The sequence below is a fragment of the Boleophthalmus pectinirostris genome, unplaced genomic scaffold, assembly GCF_026225935.1.
Source record: "Boleophthalmus pectinirostris isolate CB_2022bp ecotype Guang Dong unplaced genomic scaffold, ASM2622593v1 HiC_scaffold_581, whole genome shotgun sequence".
NCBI lineage: Eukaryota > Metazoa > Chordata > Actinopteri > Gobiiformes > Gobiidae > Boleophthalmus > Boleophthalmus pectinirostris.
The window spans coordinates 1-25,000 of record NW_026571442.1 but is presented as its reverse complement, the minus strand read 5'-3'; the positions used below and the strand labels follow the sequence as shown (position 1 = coordinate 25,000).

The 25,000-nt window shown below is 39.6% G+C and overlaps 3 protein-coding genes across 3 annotated transcripts; 1 reads left to right on the top strand and 2 right to left on the bottom strand.

The window, feature by feature from the left end:
- The first annotated feature begins 83 nt into the window (after nucleotides 1–83).
- Nucleotides 84–4,248, top strand: LOC129411693 (ras-related protein Rap-1A-like). The gene is made up of 3 exons (XM_055163220.1): nucleotides 84–284; nucleotides 553–679; nucleotides 2,928–4,248. The coding sequence occupies exons 1-2, from the start codon at nucleotides 99–101 to the stop codon at nucleotides 640–642; spliced, it is 276 nt and encodes a 91-aa protein (XP_055019195.1). The 5' UTR covers nucleotides 84–98; the 3' UTR covers nucleotides 643–679; nucleotides 2,928–4,248.
- A 20-nt stretch (nucleotides 4,249–4,268) lies between these two features.
- On the bottom strand, nucleotides 4,269–18,366 carry LOC110170274 (helicase with zinc finger domain 2). The gene is made up of 20 exons (XM_020935919.2): nucleotides 18,225–18,366; nucleotides 16,396–17,893; nucleotides 15,878–16,061; nucleotides 15,677–15,784; nucleotides 14,449–14,957; nucleotides 13,190–13,810; nucleotides 12,255–13,053; nucleotides 12,101–12,176; nucleotides 8,649–12,015; nucleotides 8,486–8,571; nucleotides 8,278–8,403; nucleotides 8,011–8,169; nucleotides 7,793–7,931; nucleotides 7,559–7,687; nucleotides 7,255–7,447; nucleotides 6,927–7,073; nucleotides 6,647–6,856; nucleotides 5,755–5,911; nucleotides 5,497–5,664; nucleotides 4,269–4,627 (listed from the first exon to the last, which is right to left on the bottom strand). The coding sequence occupies exons 2-20, from the start codon at nucleotides 17,718–17,720 to the stop codon at nucleotides 4,518–4,520; spliced, it is 8,613 nt and encodes a 2,870-aa protein (XP_020791578.1). The 5' UTR covers nucleotides 17,721–17,893; nucleotides 18,225–18,366; the 3' UTR covers nucleotides 4,269–4,517.
- A 2,308-nt stretch (nucleotides 18,367–20,674) lies between these two features.
- LOC110170260 (gastrula zinc finger protein XlCGF57.1-like) lies at nucleotides 20,675–22,842 on the bottom strand. Its single transcript, XM_020935903.2, has 2 exons — nucleotides 22,523–22,842; nucleotides 20,675–22,355 (listed from the first exon to the last, which is right to left on the bottom strand). Exons 1-2 carry the CDS (start codon nucleotides 22,716–22,718, stop codon nucleotides 21,199–21,201), a joined length of 1,353 nt encoding a protein of 450 aa, XP_020791562.2. The 5' UTR covers nucleotides 22,719–22,842; the 3' UTR covers nucleotides 20,675–21,198.
- Nucleotides 22,843–25,000: the final 2,158 nt, after the last annotated feature.

Below are 25,000 nucleotides of genomic sequence, written 5' to 3'. Positions count from 1 at the left end.
ATTATAACTAAAAGTCTGTCATTTGGTATAAGGGTACAACAATGTTTTGTTAGTATTACTGCAATGTTTTGCAAAGACTGAATAATTGCTAATGAGCAATGGTGAATGTGCATTACTTAAATTGTGTTGTATATTTTCAGGTGCCAATGATTCTGGTTGGAAATAAGTGCGACTTGGAGGATGAGCGTGTGGTGGGGAAGGAGCAGGGCCAGAACTTGGCTCGACAGTGGAACCACTGTGCCTTTTTAGAGTCCTCTGCAAAGTCAAAGATCAACGTTCTCGATGTAAGTACTAATTATGGACTATATTACAGTGCTTTGTTATTATTCAGAGTGTTTGTGTTTATAAGATTAGATATGAGAAATTGGTTGGTTGATAAAAGATTTGCTTGATACTTCAGGACTGTAAATGGATGTGTCTGGCTGCATGAAAGCACATGAAAAATTACTTTAAAATGATAAGACCTGTGAATTTGTAAGACATTGTTCTATTTTCACTGTATCAGGCCCTACTGCACCCTCTTAATGTAATGATTGATATTGTTTCTTTCAGATCTTCTATGACCTGGTCAGACAGATAAATAGGAAAACACCAGTGGAAAAGAAGAAGGCAAAAAAGAAATCCAACTGTGTCCTGCTTTAAGCCCCTCCCCCAGCGCCCTGCAGCAGCTCTGAGCCAGGTGTGTGTGTGTTGATTAAGACTTCTGAAGCATGGGCCGCCTGTCAGGTTAATGAGACTGCCACGCTTAATGATACTGCTCAAATCAGCTCTTGTTTATTCACTATCACAGCAGCTATTCATGGCCTGTTTGTAGCAACTCACATTATCTTCACACGTGTTGTACTGTTGATGGGAAACACTGCATAGTACCAAGTGGTTGATTCTCTAGACGTTTAACCTTGTTAAATGTCTAGACAATCAATCAAATCAAGATCTAGAGAATGTTAGTATTTTACTGTGTATAGAAATATCACAGCTGGTAATAGAAGAATGAGGTGGAACAAAGCAGATGTTATTAAAAATGTGCTAAAAGTCAAACTTGATTCTTGACCCAATTTCATAAATGTATGTCTAGGATTTTTGAAAAAAGTTAACTTCAAGAAATCTTGTAATTTCCACACAAAGAGAACAATGTAAATTGTTCTTTTATTTTTAATGGGTAGTTCCTCTATATTTTGAATTGAGCTTTATTTGTATGGCAGCTGTTGTGTTTTTGACGACAGACAAGGATTTCCTGACAACGTTACCATAAAAATCAGTTTCACTTCATAAATTTTTACAGGACTTTTTCTGTTTTGGTCCTTTGATAGTAATGAGGAAGTATCAAGTGTCTGCATGTTTTTCCCATAATCACTTATTGACAATCAGCAGTTTTGAATGCATGAGATTAATAATATTAAATTGACTCCAGCTAAATGTGGCAATACAAAAATAGGGATTCACTCCTTTACTGTAATTTTATATTTTATATTATAATTTATTAGGGCCGGGCACGTTAACGCGTTAACTTTGCGTTAACTAATTAAGTCATTAACGCCGACAATTATTTTAACGCCGTTAACGTGTTTTTTTTATTATTTATTTATTTTATTGTAAACGTCTGTTTCTCACTGGCTTTTATTTTGAAAAAGTCCACCGCGAGCGTTTCTTTAAGTTTGACGTCTTTTCTTTACACTTTTTTCACTTTTTTCTGACCACGTGAGATGCAACGTGCCCGAGCCTCCGCGGGCTGCGGCCTCTGGCTCCGGCCGCGGGCTGCGGCCTCTGGCTCCGGCCGCGGGCTCCGGCCGCGGGCACCGGCCGCGGGCACCGGCCCTGGCCGGACCAGCCGTGCGCTCTGAGCTGAGATTTCTTGAGTTCAGTGCTGGAGTAACTGATTTACCCAGATACCATTGGAAGAAAAATGTGATTGGTCCATTTCCATTCCATTATATTAACCCTTTGTTTCCTAAGAAATATCAGTCCAAGTTTATAACACTGATCTAGAAATTATTACTAGTGTAGAGTTCATTACTCACAGCATAAAAAAATATTCAATAAATATATTAGTAGTACAAACGTCCATTCAATATTTTTTCTTGAGCCTTCCCTGAATACCTTGAAGGCTCTGAGGTTCCCCTGTGAAAGAAATGCTGTTTGCACAACAAATGTATGACTCTTTTATTTACATTTCCAATAAAAGAGCGCTATACTCTACTTTTTAATTCATTAATTGGTTTTGCGTATAGCATGCGATTAATCGCGATTAATCGCTCGAACTCATGCGATTAATCTCAATTTAAAAAAAATATTTTTGCCCAGCCCTATAATTTATGTTAGTGCTTGTACATGTGTGAAATGTGACTAGGAGCTGCCACAAGAGGGCAGCAAAGCTTTTGCTTTGTTTAGTGAATAGCTGAATTCCAAATAATAAGTTGAGTTAAGTTAAGCACAAGTGTATATAGAGTCACTATATACACCTATTTATACAACTATTTATACCAAGTGTCTCCAACCTGTAGCTCCAGAGCTACAAATATATCTCCACCTCCTTCCAAGCAGCTCGCCAAGGGATTTCTGAATTATATGTACTGTGCTTAATAACTAAACTCTGATTAATGTCTGACCATTGTATACAGTAGTGTCATTTTGATACCTAACTAATAAAGCACTAATAAATGGATACTGGTTTATGTTTCATAGACAGATTTACTCATAGATTATACTCAGTTTCTTGCAACTGTTAAAATGAGTAGCATTCTGGCATTTTCCTTCTGTAAAGGTAGCTCACTGACGTTTGGAGACCCCAGATTTATACAGTGAGGCCTTTCACCTTTGCTTCATATGTTCAAACAGGAGAATGACGATATTGAACACTGCCAATGATCTATCAATGCGATAAATTAAATACATCAAATGTAACTGAACTTTCTCTTGTCTTGTTTCAGAAATGCTGTAATGAAGAACTGTTGCCCTGATTGGAACGTGCCAGCTTTCCAAACAGCCCCGCCCTTCCCTCCATCAGCCATAAGTCAGTCGACCAAACTACTCCGATTGATCACAGACCAGGATGAACTAAAGCAGAGAAATGGAGAGATTTAAGATGGACAGTTGGGGAGAGCAGACTGGAATCTCTCGCCTCTTTCAGGGCGTCCTTTGTGCGTCTGTGTCAACCACAAACAGGACACAATCACTTCAACTTTCAACATCAACCTGCCCCTAAACTATCAAAGGTGTCTCTGAGCCACATGTGGCTAAACAACAGCCCGTTTATATTTTAATTATATTGACTTTTAACAGAAAATGTGATTAGAGGGTGTTTGAAGTAGTGTATTATATGTGGGACTTGTGTATACTTTGTGTACTATTTTTTACAAGAAATGGAAAACCACCATGGCTTGAATGGACAGTGCACTGCACACTTGCCCAGTGTTATATTATACAATTAAAGAAGGTTTTTAAAGATTTTCTGTTTGGGGTAATCGATGCACTGTACTGTAAACCCAAATACAGTACTGGTGAAGTGTGTGGTTAAATATAGAATACAACTACACGTTTGTTTAGGGAAATTATCTGAAATATGCTAAAGCCCCAAGCCTATATCCAAGTGCCACATATCCTATTTCAAAAATCCTTGAGTCCTTAGTGAACTTTGATCATGGCTTTTAGTATTTTTCACCTTTCGGATATCAATATTGTATTTGAAAGACCTGGAAGTTAAACCTCCTTAGTTGTACGATTATAAATATTATTCGAAATGAGCATGAAAAAGTACATCATGTGTAAATGTCTTCAAGTGAAATCCAGTGGAAAAGTGCAAATTCTTTTGTAGCCATACACCTCCTGTCCATGCCCGCAATGTCCGTGATGATAGAGCAAGGTCTATATTATGTATTATTATTTTGTATGATTTACTCTCTTGCCCTGTTTTTCATGGACTCTTTCTGCAGATTATCTTTCTGATGTGACTTAATTTTATACTTGGTCACTGGGATTTCATAGCTCCCATAATATATTCTAATGCCATTTTTGCATAACAATGCTTGAGAAAAAATGGGTCTTTTATAGAAGAACTATGGGGGAAAATAAGGATTGATTTCTATGTCTCTTGAAGCTGAAATATATTATACTAAACCAACTCTAATAATGCTTCTTGTGTTTTTCTGTCAATGATGTTCCAGCTTTTATGAATTATTAAAGTACATTTTAGTACATTTTCATTATATTGGTCAATGTATTTTTGTGAATTAAACTTTTATCCAAAGCATATTTGACTGATGTGGAGACACTTGCTTTAAGAGATTTTATTTTATTTTTATAATTTTTTGCATAATCTTTGTTACAGATCTAATACAAATAATTTATACACAAAATAAATATCACTTCTCTTTAAAATACAAGTAAAAATATAGTAAGTAATTAAGACATCTGTGTTGTATTTCAACAGTATGTGGGCTACGTAGTTACGGAATGTCTTAAAACAAACACATAAAACAATTTTCATGGCTTTCCAGGAGATCCTCAATAATTTGTTCCTCTTAGAGTTGACAAACTGAAATCTTGTCTGCATCAGTCACTGCGTTGTTTCTCTTGTAATGGTCCAGCAGTTTTTTCCATGATCTACTGCAGTAGAGTAGCTCCATATTTCCTGTTGAACAAAATAAGCACATTTTAAAACAAACAGTTCAACATAGGTCACAATAACAGTCCTATATTTTGCTGTTTTCTGATCTGTTATAATGTTTCCTCATCAAAAATATACCTGGAGTTGCATACTTCAGACACAAACTCTACATATTTAGGCTGTTTTCTTTTCTCAGACAGAAAACACTGTTCTACCTTACACCTTAACAAGAATAATTTGAGTGATTTCAAATCTGTAACTGCCAATATCTACTAAACAAAAGATGAAAGGTAGCTGTTAACTTGCAAACTACTGCCGTATGACATGACAAGGTGGAACTGAGCATTTTCCGCTTTGGAGATGTGGACAGATTAATAATAAAAGATTACTCAAAGATATATGAAGGAAACAGCACAACTCCAGATATGTTTTTGAGGAGGAAACAACATTCTAACATGACTTAAAGTGTCCCAAGAGTCAATTTTGCATAATATGGTACCTTTAAAGTTAGTGACTGAATTAGGTCCTGGTTTGTTTTGAACATACTACTTCCTTGTATTGTTTTGACAGTAAACAAATATTCATTTTGAATAACTGACATAATGTGCTCAATGTTGTATCTCTGCCGTGACATACATAGACTTACTAAAGAGGTTACAGTTGGGGCTTGTGTTTTAAATAAGTCAGACTTGGGTTTAAATCAAATGGGTCACATGTGCAGTCTATTAACATCATGGTAAATTATAAATCTAACTGAAAGAAATATAAAAATTATTAATTGTCTGGTCATCCCTGATGGTAGTAGTGACCATTCCAGTCTTACTATGTTTCACTGTGGTCCACTGAAGAGAAAATGCAAGCAAAATAGCATTGCATTTATGGCTGTTTATTACCTATGATACACAGTCCTTCTTTGGCTCTGGTGATGGCCACATTGATTTGGTTAGGATCTCCAACAAAGCCCACATGTTTGGAAAGCCATCCGCCGTCTGGTTCAGGAATGATCTCTTCATGGGGCAGGGAGCACACCGTTGATATAAGTACATAACGCCATTCACTTCCTACAAGAGAAATTAACTTAATTAACCAAAATGAGCTCGTTATTTAGCACAACACATACAATAAATACAATGATTTAGAGTTGATCTAACCTTGGCTTTTTGTAATGGTGTTGACGCTGACTTCACTCAATCCATTCCCTTTCAATGTTTCCCTGATTTCATGAACTTGTGCGTTGTAGGGAGAAAGAACTACAATTTCTTTTTGCCTAATTCTGGCTTTTTTTGTCAGCTTTTTGACAATGTCCAACTGTAGTGCATAAAAAGAAAGCAAAAAGATTATCACAATAAGCATTCAGTTGTGCAAGAAACTGCCATTACAGTAGCATCAACTAATCTAGCGCGCTATAATGTGTTTTTGTAGTTTTAATTGATTGGAATGTGTTTGAAGTTTTGTGGTATATAAAAACATATTTGGAAATTACTGTCATAATCTTAACTACCTCTATGAATTGATTGGGTTTTTTTTTAATCACACCAATAATTAAAGTCAATCCCTATAACATCATCAGTTCATCACTTCAGCCCCACCAGTGTCTACAAAGAAATGTATCTCTGCATGATCTTCAATTCTACACAAGTGTTTACCTGACCAACCAGAACCAGATGCTTTGGCAAAACTTTACAGAGACAAGTGGATCTGGAGCTGTACCCTGTCTATGTCTTGTTTTTTTGGAACCAACGCAAGGTCCTTTCCAAAAAAAACAACATGAAGGACTGAAAAATCAAGTATTTTTGGATAATCAGCTATCGAAGCATCAAGCTATTACAATTTTTATTACTCTTTTACTAAATTATATATTTAGCTCTGATTCATGGAATCATTCAAGGAGATGTCTCCTGCATTTGAAAGACACATGCTACAAATTAGCAGCTGTGATTGGATCGTCTCAAGTTTGGACGGAAGATTTTCACCCCATATTAAATATAGAAGGGTCACAAGTGCTACTCTATGTACCAGCAAAACATCTACATATCACTTTACCACTTTTTGTGTCTCTTCGCGGTTCGCTTTGGAGTTCTCGTTGCCCTTTGATGTACTGACAACCTGGCGGACAGTTATTCCTTTAATGTCTCCAAATACTACAGACATTGTCCTTTCGGCCACACGCAGCACGCTGTTGGGCGGTTTAACCCCTGTGTTTAGCTTCCCCTCGTAATATTCTTTGGATGGAAACGTGCAGATGTCCTCATGCTAAGAGTAAGAGTAATTAGAGTGAGGTCATCAGAATTCAATCATAAAATAAGGACATGTGATCTTTTACCATTCTATATTGTGTGTCCAGCATCACACTCCTCTTTTCAAGTCGTGTATAGTAGCGTTCAAAGAGGGACTTGGTCATGCCTAGCTTCCGCACGCGATCATTTATCACAATAGGCTGCAACTGTTTATGGTCCCCAATAAGGACAATCTGAAGGGAAGAGGAAATTTTTATAATAACATTTTCACAATAGAAGACTGCAGTGTTATTTATTAAGAAAAAAATTAAATGCTATTAAAATATGTCATCATTCAATTTACTGAGGACATAGTCTTGACAGATGAAATTGGAAGAGATTATTCAAGTATTCTATTGCATTTATTGAGGCCACCTTTTCTGGGTTGTTGGAGACGAGTGGAATAAGCGCTTGTGGTTCTGTTGCCATGGCACATTCATCAATGAGGATCTGACGGGCGCTAACTGTACGAGTCAGACCTGGGGTGGACGACTGTGTGCAAGTGCACAGGATGATGTCATGCCTCTCCAGCTCATATTTCCGGGCTTTAACAAGAAGCTTTCTGTATCTGAAAAAAATCATGCACGTTATATAGGCCTGCTACATTCTACACACTACACATTTCAGTTTTGTACCCTTATCTCATTATCTTATTAAATATTATATTTTGTGAACTTACTTTTTCACCTCCTCAGGAGTGAAGGGTTTTTTGGCCATTATTGCCGCTTGTATTCGTAGATCAAAAGCTTTGATTTCTGCTGCATTGGGGTTTGTAGGTTGTCTGATGCGGTGATGCAGAGTGATGTCCCTGAAACATACAAACAAGGACATAATAACAAGAAAATATTCCACACACTTTATATCCATTTGCTTTATGCTTGATGTTAATTTCTTGACTGATTATATATCATACCTGAGACTTTCTTTAGAAGACTCAGCTCGTGTCTTTGTAGAAAATTGAAGGACACATTCTGGGTATGGGTACTCAAGCATCTCCACTTGTTCACTGTAGACTCTGAGAGCCTTAATGTCTTTAAACTTCAACATATACTCTGCATAATGAAATGTTGTAATAATTCTACAGTTGAATCCTTAATAGTATTTTTAAAAAATACTCTAAAAGAGTTGTACCTGCAACCACATCCACAGACTTATTGGAAGGGCCACAATAGAGAATAACTTGTCTCTTGTCCTTGTCCTTGTCGTCTGAATGTAGCTTTCTGGGATTCTTTTGGTTCAGCTCCAAAAAACAAAGCGCAATGTACACTCCAACGACTGTTTTCCCCGTTCCTGGGAAGTAAACACTCTGCTAATTATGCAAAACTTAACAATTACACAATAGTTATTAACAGTAAACTCTTAGTAGTATTTGTAAATTAGTAAGTTAAATGTGCTCACCAGGGGGCCCTTGGATGAGAGTAAAGGTGTTATTCAAAGCCATACCCACTGCCTGAAACTGACTGGTATTCAGAGGTGGAAGCTTGTTTGGAAACTCTCTCCGGATAGGTACGTGACTGGACACCACTTTAAAAAGAACATTAAACTGAGTAGTTACAAACACTGTGGCTGTTTACACACACACATGCAGTATTCAAGATGGGTTTACCTTCTCTTGGAATGTGATGTCCAAGCGCTATACTCCTAACAAGTTCACATGCTTTGGGCACATTACGTACAGCACTTTCTTTTCGGCTGTGGAAATGAAAAAGGACAAATCAAATTAAAAAAGAAAAAACTAAATAGGTTGTACAATACTATCAAAAACTTACATGTCAGGTATTGTCTTTGGGATCAGTTCAACAGTGAAAGTGTTCTTGAAAATGCTGTCAGGAATATTCTTCATTGGAAGGTGGTTGACATTGAAATGAACTAGATTTCCCTCTTGTGGCTTTTTCTTTACTTCATAATTAGTGGTGACCCCATGGGCCACCCATGTGAATTCTGCAGGGTCTCCTGGTTTGATATAATCTGATAGATCATATTTTTCTAATATATCTTTTTTCAGCGGTAGAGCTGGTTTACGTATGCACAAAAAACAGTGTGAAAGGTTGAACTCTGTAATAGCCCACTCTTCGATCCATGCTGAATGTAAGAAGAAGTTCCCTTCAAGTGACTCCCCTCTTCTTTGACTGAAGTTCACCTCTAAGTTCTCAATGATGATACAGTTACAGTCTCTGACTGCAGTAGAGGCTGACTCCATTTCACACAGAGGTTCCCAGATCCGTACATAGTCTTCAGGTTTATTGAAGTGAATCTGAGAGGGGTTATTGGCACACCTGGAGAAGCAGGTGACGGGGTTTTGGACATGGTCCACACAAAGCTCAAACTTTGGTGTGATGCTAACCAGCTGAACAACAGGCCTCCAGAAACCCCTATATACCTCACAAGTCATTTGGACACGGAGAGTGTTCCCTGGCTTTAACTGGAGGCTGATTTCTACTTCATGCTCAATCTGCTTTGCAGAAGGACTTGTGTTCACAAGGGTTTGTGAGGGCTCCTCCTCTGTCTTAGCCCTCAGTATGAGAGAGTTGGCTTCCTCCCACTTTTCTTCCTTTATTGCGTCAACAATCGACTTCCACACATGGAATGGAATAACCAAACATGGACCACTGTGGCATTGTGTCTGTAACTCCCTGTGTAACCTGTCTTTGTCGGCAGAATAAATTCTCCTCTTCCACTGAAGTGTTACACTTCCACTGGTCTTATCATATCGTGGCTGATCATCCAACTGCAGATTTCTATACATACATGAGATGTCTGAAAATATGTCTTTGTGAAAAGGTAAAGACATAAAGAAACTGTCAGATTCTGCTCCACCTTTCACCACAAATGCTACTTTACAAACACTTTGCTTCATTACACCTACAGCACAGGAAATATTTACTGCTTGTCTTTCATACTCTTTTGCATCTTTTGAACTGTTGTCAAAGTCAGTGCACAAAGCACTAATGTCCAATGAGGTGAAGGGCACTTGATTTTTCAGAATGCAGCAGTGTACCAGCCTCTGCAGCACTAGGTCAATGTAGCGCCGTATTGGTGAGGATGCCCAAGTGTAGCTCTTCAGGTTGAGGGAATAGTGGCCAACATCTGCTTTTGGGGACGATGTGGAGCGGATGAAATAGGCTTTATTCGAGCACTTCCTGAACTGAGTGGTGATGGGTTTAAGCAGAGGGTGGATGTCATCAGCAGCGATTAGATCCACCATTTTGTCATGATCACCAGCTGCTGCCGCTTCACGGATGTTCTTCCATATGTACTGGAGCACACGGAAGGAGTCACACTTTGGATTTTGTTCCTCACAGTCAATTTTATGCCACAGACTAAAGGAGACTGGAATGAGATCGGCACATTGTTCCTTTAAGCGGTCCATGCTTTGTTGGGAAGGTCCTGGTTGGCAGCGAAGAGGCACAAAACTTCTTGTTACTAGTGAATTGCTGAGTATTTCTGATACATACTTATTGAATAACACACTGAGCTCTTCTATCATCAAATTGGCCTTCCGTTCACCTGGAAGGTGGTCATCATCAGGCTGAGCGTACGCCCAGTTTTTAAGCCTTTCTTTCCTCCGGGCTTTGGCAAACTCAAACGCCAATTTGATGCTGTGATCAAAAGGATTTTCTGACTGTTTGTTAATACTGTTTTCAGCATCTTGATATGTCAGCTTTCTGTCAGATTTAATCGTTGAAAGCTCAAACTGTGGCTCCCCAAGAATTTCATGAGTCTGTTTATCAACTTTGAACATGAGTGACACCACACTGCGCTCTTCACCTGGGAGAAGGCTAAAGAGTCCAGTGCTTAGATTTTGGGGAAACATATGAATGGTGTCTTCAGATTTTTTATTGCTGTAATATGTAATGCAACGTTGTTTTGCATCTTCATCCAATTCATCACCAAAAGGTACATAGCTAGCCACATCAGAAATGTGGATCCCTAGATTATAGTGTTCAGCATTAACATTAGCCTCTACACTGATGGCATCATCCAGATCTCTGGCTCCAGGAGGATCAATGGTGAAAGTGATTCTGCTGCGCCTGTCCTTTCTCTTTGACTTGTTTGTATCCTCCAAGTCTGGTCTATCTAATATCGTGGGACCAACATTATATTGTGCATTGAGAATTTGGAGGCCTTCACTCAAGGAATTTCCAATGGACAGAACATCAATTACAATGCCCAGCGGAAATATGCAGTTTTCTTTCCAGTTCACCACTTGCACCAGAAAGACATGATTCTGTTCAAATGTTTCATCAAGCTTTCTACTCGTCCAGTTACCATGTACTTGTGACCACACTGGAAGATGGTGACGTTTTTTCTTGCTGATGAGTATGCAGATTTTTGGAGCAGACTTGGAGACAGGTATCATTATTCGCCTGATGTACTGATATACTGATTTACCAGAAGTGTCCTTGTTTTTACTGTGATCTTCTTCCTGTAGACAGCACAAAAGTTCCCGGGCTGAGTCACATTTCTTTGTGATGGCGATCACTTTTCCTTTTTCTATGATCACTTCATCTCCTGTGAAGGCTTTCCCTAGATTGTTTCTTCCTTTTATATTTATGCGCACATGGGGCCTTGTGGATGGTATCACATAGCCACGGTTGTATGACTCTCTGACAAGTTTTCCATGTCTGTCAAAGTGTTCATTGGTTGCCTCTGAATGGTCTGAATTAGTCTTTGTATAAGATGTGTTTGACTTTTGATGATTATCCTGAGCATCTACGCTGTCATCTTCACTGATCAATTCCTCATTCAATTCATATTCATCTTTTAATTCTTGAAGAATCGTATCACTGAGAGAGCAGTTTTCCTCATCTTGTTCAGACTTCTCATCTTGGTCAGACTTCTGAAACCGTCTGGTTTCAATTAAATCTTTTTCAAAGAAGTCTTTTGAAAAAGACAATGGGTCAACACTGTTGCTATGGATGCAATAGTCAATATAGTTCTTCCAGAACTGAGAGCACTGTCCAAAGCAGCAAAGAGCAGCAGCATCACCGACAACTAACACCAGCGAGCGTGCCCTGGTCAGTGCAGTGTTCAGGACACGCACATCATTGAAGAGCTCCAGACCAGTCAGCTGACAGATCTGCAGAGAATCTCGGGAGTGCACAGCTGATATAATGACCACCCTGAACTGCAAACCTATGGAACAAAGAAGAAGACTAATTAAGGTGTACAAGAGATGCAGCTGTAAGTTGTATTTATGAAGTATAGTATTTAGGATCACCTTGAACATTTGCTAGATTGTGAACTTGAACTTCATTAAGATTTATTTTTGATAGTTCAGTTCTTATCTTTTGAACCTGTGTGACAAAAATACAAAGAATATTTCGAGTAATGTGTATTGTATTTTTAAATAAAATATAACTGATCATGATTACCTGAAATCCCTCAGATATGACACATATCTGGGACTGTGGTTTATGGGGTCCCCAGGTTGAAGGCCAGTTTTGCAGAATATCCTTTACAGCATCAACCACTCTGTAGGCTTCTTGGCTGTTGTACCATGCCATACTTCGACTGTGAGCCATGCTGGAGAAACGGACCTGTCCTCTGACATGACTGAACCTGAGGGCATGGCCATTTGAAGGAGGAGGGACTTTGTCAGTGCTTTTGATAATATCACCTTTACCAATGTAGAAGTGAGTAGAAACAAAGTCTACTATTTCTTTGGTAGAACGGTAGTTTTCACTCAGTATGATACGACTCTTCTGTGCAGAGTCACACTTGTGAATCTGATAATAGTGGAATAGGCGTGTCAGCAGCGTGTGATCTGAACGCTTGTGATCCTCTACAGAAAAGAGCTTTGGCCCCATTTGCATATGATCTCCTGCTAATGCCACCCGTGTGTCTGGTCCGGCAAGACCAAGAGCTGACAGAGCTTCACACTCCAACATCTGAGAGGCTTCATCGATCAGAATGTGGCTGAAGTAACCCTCTGGCAGCTTCAGGTCATGCAGCTGTCGTGCCATAGTCGCGGTGACTATGATGATATTATGTTGATCTAGGACTGCTTTGGTTGGTGGTAGAAACATGTTCTTGTCTTCATTGAGCAAACAATATTCAAGGGTAATTTTATCCGTGGCAGACAATGCCCAGTCTGTGTTAGCCTTGATGCGAAGTGGTTTAATTTTCACTTGTGTTTCATGAAAATGGTCTCTAACGTACAGATCTGCAGAACTGAAATAAAACAAAACAAAAAATGTTTGCACATTAATCCATACCAGTCTTAACCAAGTTCCCCTTTAGCAATCTACAGGATTATACTATGATGACACAAACTCATGGGAAGTGTTTTTGTAGTCATAAGCCTTACCTGTTGGTGTGAGTGCATATAAGCACTTTGTTTTGGGGCTGCCGACACACCTCGATGGCAGCTGTAGCAAGAGTGAATGTTTTTCCTGTTCCAAAGGGGCCATAGATGAGCAATGGAGCGACACCTTTCTGATCCTTTGTTGTTCCTGTGATGAATTCTACTGCTACTTGTTGTTTTGCATTTAATTTGTCACACTGAATGCTGTTTACAGGAATAGTACAGTTTTTAAGGTCTGGGAGCACTTGTTTTAAATCAGGAAGCAGGTCCACAGCTTTGTGCAAACTGCAGAAGTGGTAACGGTTGAGCTGAAACTGGACCTCCATCTCAAGTGATGTATTGGGTATAAGTTCTAGATCAACACAGCACCTTTTTGACAGTTGCAAATACATTACATTCTCAGTAGCCTGCTCCAGCAAAATGGTGGCTTCATAGACCTTGCTGTTTGTCCCTTTTGATGCAGGGGCAATAAGTGCTGACTGAATGCTTCGCCGAAGTGCCAGACCCTCAGGGCTATCAGCTGTGAGGCTGAAGGGAAGACATATCTCTCCATACAGCACTCTTCCATCTGTGCCCCACAATGTACTCTGATCCCTTATTGCCATTTCTCCATATACATTTAGCCTGTAATACATAAAATATGGTTAGCAGCAGCACAGGTACATTAAATATCAACATATCACCAGCTGTGTCTTTGCCTCTTTTATCCATTTACAGTAAAAATACAGTAGGGCCTATGTTACAACAGTGGATGCTTATAAGCTTTAAGCTAGGTCAGAATATTGTTACCTCATCAAAAACATGCCTGGAGTTGTGTTTTCTTTCAGTCACACATGTTTGAGTTATCGTTTATTATTAGTCTGTCTACATCTTCAAAGCTCAAACTACTCTGTTCCACATAGTGGGAGTAGTGGTGGTCAATAGCTATAATTTTTTACCTTTTGTTCAGTAGAGAAACGCAATTCCAGGACTCAATAATTAATATGAAATTAAATTCAAATTATTCTAGTAAATATATATGGAGTTTAAAACACAGTGGAGTCACAAGGTGACATCACAAGGTGGAACAGAATGTTTTCTGTATGAGAGAAGAACTCAGCCTAATATTAAAAATTTGTGTGTTAAACATGTGTGAGTTACACAAAATAAAAGTCCAGGTATGTTTTTTATGAGGAAACAACATTATAACATAGATCAGATAATACCGCAATATGGGCCCTTTAATAATTAAGGTAGGGTATGTATAAAGGAGCAGAGCGTACCTTGACACAGCCTGATCCTCTGCATGCTCCTCACTGTACAGAAAGTGATGCATTCGCTCTTTATAGTTTTCATGAGTCAGTTCTGTTTGGATATTAAGGGCTGGCTTGTATACAAAGTTAACCTGTGGGGGTTTGTACCGCTTTAGCAGTTCTTCCTGTGCCTCAGTCCGTTTTATACAAGGAACAATCATTCTATTTCCTGTGTGCCAGCGCTCAACCTTTAGAAAGGAAGCTGCAGGGTTTCTAGTTAGATCTTCACTATCATCTGACAAGGGCTGACCAACTGCCACTCTTAGTTTTTGTAACAGCACAGGTCTCATGTCAAAGTCCAGTACAAGCCACTGATCATATAGGCCAGGAACATCTGAAGTAAAACACACAGTGAATTCATAAGTGGTCTCATCAGTGAAGAAACGGTGGCCGGCTGAGTAAATGCAAGGAGAGCTGTCGTCAAGGGAAAAGCATGCTCCCGGTTCCTGCTTCAGCAACGCCACATGCACAAGTGGCCTCTAAATAAAAATGCAAATTGTTTTAGGGTTAGTGCACATACCTAATTATTAGTCAATGCAGTGTCAGAAAATCTAAAGGGTGTACGTGACATTAGACTTCACAAGAGGGGCCAAAGACAACACACTTTCAACAGATTAGTGTTTAAAGGGCCCATATTACACTGTTTGTTTTTTCTGATTTCTTTCAACATATGTAGAGTTGTTTTTTGTTTCATTCACAATTGTTTAAAACACAAACCCTACATAATTAATATATTCTCTCAAACAGAAATCACTACCATCATCCACCTTGTGATGAAATGTGGCCGTACAAGAATAATTTGGATAATTTCAGCCTTGGAATTGCCAATTTCTACTGAACAAAAAGTAAAAGCGGTTAACTTGAAAACTACCACTTGATGACATCACAAGGTGGAACATGCAGATGTAGACAGATTAATAATAAGGGGCTACTCAAACATGTGAATGAAACAAAACACTGCTCATGTTTTTTATGAGATAACAACATTATAACATGGCTTAAAGCTCACAAGAGTCTATTTTGCATAATACAGGACCTTTAAATGGCAAAATTAAAAAGGTAAAAACAGTTGTTACCAATTAAAAAAACTATTTAAAAAACAGAAGATAACATTGTCACAAGTAGCATTGTGGACGGATGATAAAAACTGATCACAAACATGCTGCAATGTTGTTCTTGTTAGTGCTACACATTGTACCTCTGTTTCCACTTGGAACTTCCACTGCAGCTTTGTATGAACCAGATCACAGGTCAGAGTCAAATCTTCATCACAAGAGATGGTCACGTCATCAACTTGCTCAGACATCTGTTAAAGCAATAAAATAACAGTATGGTATCAAAGGTGTAATGTTGATTTAGTCATAAAATCCAACCAGCTGAAAAAAACACTTCTACTTACAATGTGCACCTCATTGCTGCTGCTCCTGTACTCCTGTAAGAGTCTTTCATTATAGCTCATGAGGCCTTCAGCTTCTATGTTCTGTCTGATTTTGTCCACTTCTGCAGTGCGCATCAGCCACTCCTGGAGCTCCTCTTCAGAGTGAGCTTTGGGGCAGCTTTTTCCATATTCACATGTTTCTGGTCTAAAAGAGAGTTATATTTACATGTGACAGTTGTCCTTGTTATCTGGATTATGTCATGAGAGGTTATAATACTCCCTACAGTGAAAGCATAGACAGACTTGAATTGACTATGATCAAATGCTTTTGGGTAAAGGAATAAGGGCTAAATAAAAACACTAACTAAATACAAGCTGTAATACACTGTGAAGCTATACTAAAAAGCAAAGTTTAACATTGGAGCACTCTCAATCAACCAAACTCAAATTATATGCCTTACAGATATAAATATATTAATTAATATATCAAAATAAATAAATAATAAATAAATAAACTGATTGCAATGGAATATCCTGACCTGTCACAGAGCCAGAATTCCGCTTGTCTGGAGTGAGGAGGTGGTCGTCCTTTCCACCGGATGCTGGTGTCCTCCCGCAGTAACTTGGCATGCTCTATAGAGGAGCAGTGCTTGTAGAAGCTCTCAGCAGTGGGCAGGACAAGGAAGCACACTCTGCAGTACATGGAGATCTGCTGTGCATCCTGTTGAGGCTGGACTTGAAGAAGGAGGGTACGCACATTGAGACCCTCCAGCTCCGCCCTCCACACCCACATCTCCACCTCACTCTGAGCCGATGTGCAATGGCCAGGGTTGTGCCAGCATGGTTTACCATCCCTGACATGGCTGCAAAACTTCAGCGAGGAGTTTTGGGGAAGTGGACGAATTTGACTCAGCGTTTTGCCTTGTTCTGCTGGGTGATGGACAAGAAGAGGCTCCCATTTGTGTGCAGCTAAACAAGTGTCATCACACCTTTTTGCCACCAGTTTTGTCGGTCGACTGTAAAAACATTTTTTGCATAGCTCAGTGAATCGCCCAGGAAAGTGTTCCATGATGTCTTTAGCTGCCTTTTCTGGGGTCATTACACTGGCCTCAGCAACTTGTCTGATTAAGTCTTTAACGTGTATCTGGTTGTTTCTGACATAGTTCCACACTGCTGCCTCTTCACTGCTCCGAGCGTAGGTGCAGCCCTTTCCATCTTTTATGCACCCAGAGCCTTCAATAAAAAAGTCACACACCTGGTACTGGACATTTTGACGAAAGTGACCTTTTGTAGGTAAATCTGCAACCGGCCGCCATTGATCAGAGATTTTGTATTTGGCTAAAAGAAGATTTTGTGTGCAAGTATGAACAGCTGATCTGATAGAGTATGTAATTTCTTTCTCTTGAATACAACACTGATCACAAACAGCCTTCAGATCTACAGCTGTAAGGTCTAGTGACAGGGTAGATGTAGGCTGAGCACTTCCATTTATATGAGCAACTGTATTACAGAGGTGTAGATGGTCCATCTTCATATCCTTCTCAAAGTTCCACACAGCAGCTTCCTCCTTACTCCTGGCAAAAGTGCAGCGGTTTTTGTGCTCTGAGCAGCCATTGCCCTCCCTGAAGAACCAACACACCTGGTACAGACTGGGATTTGGGAACGTGGGGCGCTTAGAGACAGGCCTCCAGTGGCTGTCTCCTTTGGCTCGACATAAAAGCAGGCTGTGCGAACACAGGTGCTGCTTTGAGTTTGCTTTGAGTGTGTAAGTGATTTCCCTCTCTTTCACGGTGCACTGATCACACACAAGTCTGAGGTCATATCGGGTCAACAGTGGCTTCAGACGGGACACTTCAGCAGGCATGTTTACCTGTATAATGCTAGGAGACAAGATTGTGGCCCTGCCAGTTGTGCAAGAGTTTATAATAGATTAGACATTGTTGATGAATTCAGTTTGAGAATAAACACACTCATGGTAAGAGAGTGGGTGTGCCTTTAAGAGCAAATGATGTTGGGCAGTGACGTTCAGTATACTGTCTGAAAACAGAAGAAGACAAAGCAAATCAAGTGTGACATTTAATTTCTCAATAGGCTACTTGCATTAAAGTAAAAAGTAACTGCCACAACTAAAAGGTTTTGGTTGGGTTCTCCATACTATTTAGTTTAAAATGTTTGAGTCCACTTTTAGGCACTGTGCCAATGATTCTAAATAGCTAAGATCTGCTCTGACAAAGCCTTTATAAAATAATATTATATGGTGATAATGAATAAATCAATACAGTATAATACGATGTAAATACATTTTGCCACTTTAGCCCACTATAACAGTTATATTTTGGGGGGTATAAAACAAAAAGATAAAACTCACCTCACGATGCTACTGGCGTCTTCTTTTTTGTGGCATGATCTCAAACAGCCGTGTGAAGCGATATAAAGAGAATAGGTTTCGTTTCCTACTTATTCCGTCAGTTAAGATGCAACTTTGCGCATGCGTATCAGAGCCAAATAGAGGTACGCGTTGCTGTGAAAAGCGTGTCTCGAGGGGTGGACTTTGCGTGCTGTAGTGTAAATGTACACCTACAACCCTATAAAACTGCAATATCTTTTAATAGTCTTATTCAATAAACTGCTCTGTTCTCTCCATTTTGGGTCTTTATATAAAAAACCCGTTATTTACTCTAAGTGGCCAATATGGCAACAGTTTCTGAAATTGCAAAATTTGTCAGATCATAGAAAATGAAACTCAGGACACAATTTTGGACGAATTGAAACTGAACATTTTATTGTAAAAGTGTCCTTGTGTTGTTACCTAGGCCTACAAGAATGTTGATTGCACATAGGTAATATCCTAGGAATAATAATTTTTTAAAAAAGAAAAAAAATAGAGTAGTCTATAGTTTCAGTTTTTATTTCATTTAATTTAAATAAAGTAAAATACATCCCCATCTTTCATTAGGCTTGTGCCTGTATTGGCATTGTGTAGCATCTTATTTGAGGAATTCAAAAGAGGATTGTTTACAAAGCCAAGCCCTTCACCTGCATGTGGTTGCTATCTGTGCTTAGTTTCAGAACTGACCTCTTGAACGTTTCATGTCAGAGTTGAATTTTCTATGATAAGAAACAAAAAGTGTGTTGAATTCTTGGCTGAATTTGAGGTTCTGTACTCTCAAATGATTATTCAAATAAATAAACAAATTAGCTCCAGAACAAATAACAGGTTTACAACAAACTCATAAAATTAAAATTACACAATAAAATTAGATTGAGATTAAGAACATAATTAAGATGACCATAGTTGGCTTCAAAATGTTGACCTACAGGTTTAAGTCTTGGCTCAAGGGAAACCAAAACTGTACCTTTTTATAAATGCCTTGACTGAGTGAGGGAATGAGTGATTTTGAATGTATTTAACATCTTTAAAAGCCAAGAACAGAGGCTGCAAATTAGCCTATATGTCTAATAATTGATGCATTAGGTGTGAATGTTGAATTTTACTGTGCATGTCAAATAATAGTGAGTCATACAGGTGAAAGGTGCTACCTTCAGTACAAGAAAGAAGGAAGTTAGAAGGAAACAAGGAAAACATTTCAAGTGGAATAGTTCAGTCTAGAAAGACCTGAATTGCTTGTATCTGTGTGCGACAGCGAGTGCACTGAGTGCACAACTTCCTTTTTCATTGTCTTTGGTTCATCTGTTTTACCAAAGTATTTGAAGAGATTTGCAAATAGAGGTTACCAACATGCTTCAAGATTGCTGTAGTAGTAGTCAGCTGTTGCCTTGAAACAGGTTATTTCAGTTGGGTGTGGGCTGTACTGTACACTGTCCCAATAACCGTATGCCATAAAGACAGAATATCATAAAACAATTTAATAATTGGGGCATTTATGACAGAAAGCCCTGTGCCTCTGCCAGACAGACAGGTTAGAGATAATGCCTGGCTCAGCTGGAAGAATTATACATTGTGTCCAAAGTATGTTTTTTTATTTAGCATGTTAATGTGTTTTCTTAATAAATTAATATTAACAGTATTGTTCATAATAGTGGATGTTAAGTGTAAATGGTATACTTTTTTTTTATTTTTTTTATTGAAAGTAGCAAGCAAAGTCAGATTTTAACTGAGGATCAGAGGAGCAGAAGAGAGAGGAGCAGAAGAGAATGGAACAGAGGAAAGAGGAGCAGACAAGGAGAGGAAAGAGGAGCAGAGGAGAGAGGAGACACGAGCTGTATGGTTAGTGGGACTGCCTTTCCTCAGGCGCTGGTTCTGATTATGACCCAGAGTCAGGAATATACTATAATATGAGGCTTCTTCACCCCAGACACGTCCTCCAGCTCCTCCGGGGGAACCCCGAGGCGTTCCCAGGCCAGCCGAGAGACCCTCCATTGTGTCCTGGGTCTTCCCCTGGGCCTCCTCCTGGTGGGACATGCCTGGAACACCTCCCGAGGGAGATGTCCAGGAGGCATCCGGAACAGATGCCCGAGCCACCTCAACTGGCTCCTCTCGACGTGGAGGAGCAGCGGCTCTACTCTGAGCTCCTCCTGTGTGACTGAGCTCCTCACCCTATCTCTAAGGGAGCGCCCAGCCACCCTGCGAAGGAAACTCATTTCGAGCGCTTGTATCTGCGATCTTGTCCTTTCGGTCACTACCCAGAGCTCATGACCATAGGTGTATATATATATATATATATATATATATATATATATAAACCAATGTAGGTCAGATTTGTGATTTTCTGATTTTTGACAACCCTAGATCATAGTAGATGGAATAAATATGTATAAATATAAAGAAGTGGACTCAGGGAGTGTGACGTCACCATAGCGTTCATCTCCAGTCAGATGACGCTCATGATGCTAGAGGTTATAGGGGTGAATTTGCAGCTGAATTCCATATCAGGAATATAAATGTATTTATGGACAAAATAACAGATAAAAACACCAGGGTAGTGTAAAGTGTGTTAATTAAACATTTTAGGACCAAAATGAGGAGACTCACTGCAGCAATTACAAAGAGATGGGGCGAAAATATTACAATGTAAAGTCAATGGAAACAGAAGCTCCCCCATATTCACTTCCTAAATGGAAGCGAGTTAGCTATGTCCATTTATATACACAGTCTGTGGAATGTGTGTGTAATGAATGAAGATTAAAGCTTGATGCAGTATCATTTTATTCAAGAGAAAAACTCAAAACTCAAGTAAAGAATTACTTTGCCATTAATGCTTATGATATGTAACTTCCTCTATTAAATTGCCCCTAACAAGCAAAGTACCGGACACTTATTATGGCAAAGTAAATATATATTTTCTGTTTAATCAGGAGCCAATCAGGGATTAGGGAAGTAATCATGTGATACATATTGCTTCCTCTGTCAGATGGGATTTCATGTGTTTTTTAAAAGAGGAATGAGCTTTAAAGACTTCATCACATTTTTCACATTGAATTGGTTTCCTAGTGTGAACCTTCATATGGGAAGTGACATGACTATTTCTTTTATAGTTTTTGTTACACACAGGGCAGCTGTAGGGCCGCTCTCTGCTATGGACTTGCAAGTGACTTAGATAATGTGCCTTTTGCTTAAATTCAGTCCCACACTCTGAGCAGCTGTATGGTCGTTTTCCAGAATGGCTCCTCTCATGTCTGTCCCGAGTAGCTCTGTGTGTGAAACATTTCCTACACAGTGAACAGCTGAAAGGTTTCTCTCCTGTGTGAATTCTTATATGAGTTTTAAGATGACCTGCTTCTGTAAAGGATTTGTTACACACTGTGCAGGTGTGTGGCCGCTCCCCTTTGTGAATTAACATGTGTGTATTCAAATTATCCTCACGAGTGAAACCTTTTTCACAAACTTCACAGATAATTGGTTTTCTCCCAGAATGAACTTTTCTGGGACATTTTCCTTGGCGTCTAGATACAACACTACATGCTGAACAAGTTAGACCTTTTCCTTTGCTGTCATTTTCTAGTGTATGTTTTACTCCTTTGCGCAGAAATGTCTTCAGACACTTATAGCATTCAAATACTATTTCATCATCATTGACCACTTCATTAATCCCTCCATTTTTAGACTTGTGTCCATCAGAGTGTGATTCCTGATCCCACTCGTGAGAGTCATCGGTGTCAGAAGAGTTTTGTGTTTGAGCATCATTATCAGACTGGAAATGTAGAGAGCTTCTGTGAGCGACACTTAGGTCATCTTGGCTCTCCTCCATATCTTTTAGGTCAAAGGATTTCTCCATTTTAACTGTTTCTAAGTGTAGTTGAGAATCTGACCTGAGACAAAAGTCCTGTATGTCAGGTGGGCTCAGATGAAGCTGAAATACAGGTTTGTTGTCTTCTTCACTTTTGACAGAAGAATATGGGAATTCTGTAAACTCTTCTTGCTCCATTTTAATAAACAGTTCCTCATGTTCTTCTTTAATGTGCGGGAGCTCTGTGGTTATTCCAACATCCAGCTGTGAGCCAACCTCCCCTTTCCGATGAGACACAATTTGGATAGGATCTGCAGGAAGACAGTAACATCATTTAGCTCATTTTAAAATTCTGTGTTACATAAGAGTCTTTTCTCAACAGATAGCTTATTTAAACTAGGACCTGCTCCTCACACACGTGCTTCTCCGCTTAATGTTAATGGCAAAATCCACACGTAAATAAGATAAGCTAGCAGACCTGCTCTGTGTAAAATAACGCGGGGCTTCAACACCGAGTCCAGGATCTGTTGCTGTCTCATGTTCCTGAGTTTTAAGACTTGCATTTCACGCTCATGGAGCGCAACCAGTCCGTCAAAAAGCTCGGATACCTCCCGCGCCATCGCTGCCAGTCGCTCATTTAGCTTCGCTTTGAGATAATGCACGTCGTCAGACATCTTAACAGTCTGTACAATACTTCTCCTGGTGTTGTTTTCTAAGGTTGAGAAAGTTTGTGAGCGGCGGAACAACTTTCCTGAGTTTATGGGTTTATGCGGAAGAAAGCGCAATGCTGCCCACACGTGACTCCTTGGAAAATGGCGACCTAGTGCACTGACTTCTAGTGTTTTCGGGTTCCTTAGGGCCAAAATCACAGGCTTTTGTTTTCTGTTCATTCTTTAAGATTTATAGCATGACCTTGTGATCACTTAAGCTCTGCTATCTTAAAGCCCACTTTTTCAAAACCAGTGAAAATATTACTGTCGTAGGCGTGTATCTTGAGATATGTCACTTCTGTTCCACGACACCATTAAATTAGATATGTGGATGAGGACACTTGGCCCAAGGGTGTGGCCCTTGGATGTCCTTGTCATGGATAGAGTCTATGGTCTTTAACCTTGTGTGTTACCTAGGCCCAAGGGGGTGGAGTTTCATGCACATCACACAGGAAGCAGCCCACAGAAGAGAGCTCTCGCCTCTGATGAAATGATGTGCAGACAAAAGTATTCAACCTCTTTTTATCCAGGATCATGAGAGCACAGGAGTGCAGCGTGACTGAAAGATCAAAAGATATCAGTAATTGTTGTTGTCAATAATTGTATTTAATTGTTTGTCATTCTTATTAAATGGCAAAGAATTTAGGTAAGTATTAAGCTTGGACATGTCAGTTAACTGTTTGGATCAACCTCTTCTATGCCAGCAGACGTTTACAAGAATATGTTATAGGTTTAGCCTACAATAGATGTGTAAGTAAATGTTTTCTCAAGTAAGACACCTGGTCTGCTAATGGATCTTATAATGAGACTGAATGTGAGTGTTAATATAAAACCAAATTATAATGGCCACTCATATATTTGACAAATTCTGTATAACAACAAGAAAACACTCACCAAAGTTCTTGTAGAGGAGCAAATGCAAGCAACAGCAACATAAAAGTGAAAAAAAAATGCATAGCACACTCAAATGGCCAATGTCCAGAAGTTTAAATTTTTTTTATTTTTAAATGACGTTTCGGCAAAAAGCGGCCATCTGTATGAGGCGTCCCCTAGGCCATATATCATGAATAGACCACACATATGTACTAAAAGTTTACACATGTACTACTTTTCCTTGCACATGCACATCCAAATCTTGCACATACACCACATTTTCTTGCACATGCTAATGAACAGCTTGCACATCAACCATTTTTATCATGAGCATGTCTGTCAAAAGCTCACACACATACTACATTTACTTCGCACATACACCACTTTTGGCAGTGATACAGGCGCGGTAAGGTACTGCAGTAATACGAGTGACTTGAAATTGTCATTTAAACCACCAAAGTGTCCAGACACAATGACAACAGTTCATATTTACACATCAGAGTGGGCGTAGCCAGCTTGGATTCTGACTCATAATTCTTGCTCGGTCTACTTTTTCCTCCACCGAGGTCCGAGTCGTGCCGTCCCAGGAAAATGGGTGCAACATCCTTGGAAAAGTGATTCGGAAGGATAATTAACACAGGGTGAGACCAAGACCAGACCGGAACCAGGATCAGGACCAGACCGGGACCAGGACCAGGACTGAGACCAAGACAGAGACCGGGACCAGGACCAGAATCACATCGAGACTGAACCAGGACTGATCCCAGGACTAAAACAGGACTACACCAGGATTACACCAAGTCTAAACCAGGACTAAACCAGGTCTAAACCAGATCTAAACCAGAACTGAACCAGGACTAAACCAGGTCCCGGTCTCAGTCCCGGTCTGGTCCCGTCTCAGTTCTGGTCTCAGTCCCGGCCTTGGTCGCAGTCTGGTCCCGCTCACAGTTCTGGTCTCATCCTGGTCTCGGTCCCAGTCTGGTCCCGATCTCAGTCGCGGTCTCAGTCCTAGTCTGGTCCTGGTCTGGTCCTGGTCTGGTCCCGGTCTCAGTCCTGGTCCTGCATGGTCTCAGTTTGATCCTGGTGTTTGGAGGAGATAACTTTTGTTCCCATAACCGTCTCCTTTAATTTGACATTTGTTTTCCACCTCTGATTAGGAGTATTAAGTATATTTTCCACTTTGTTTAAGAACAATACTTAAGTTCCACCTCTACTTAAAAAACTTTTTTCCCAATAGCAGTACTTTAAATGTTCTCTATTATCCTAACCTCTTTCCCCCAGGGGTGTCCAAACTTTTTTCATCAAGGGCCACGTATCTAAACACAGATGAAGCAGAGGGCCGATCGAGGGCCGTAGACCTGTTCTCAATACAG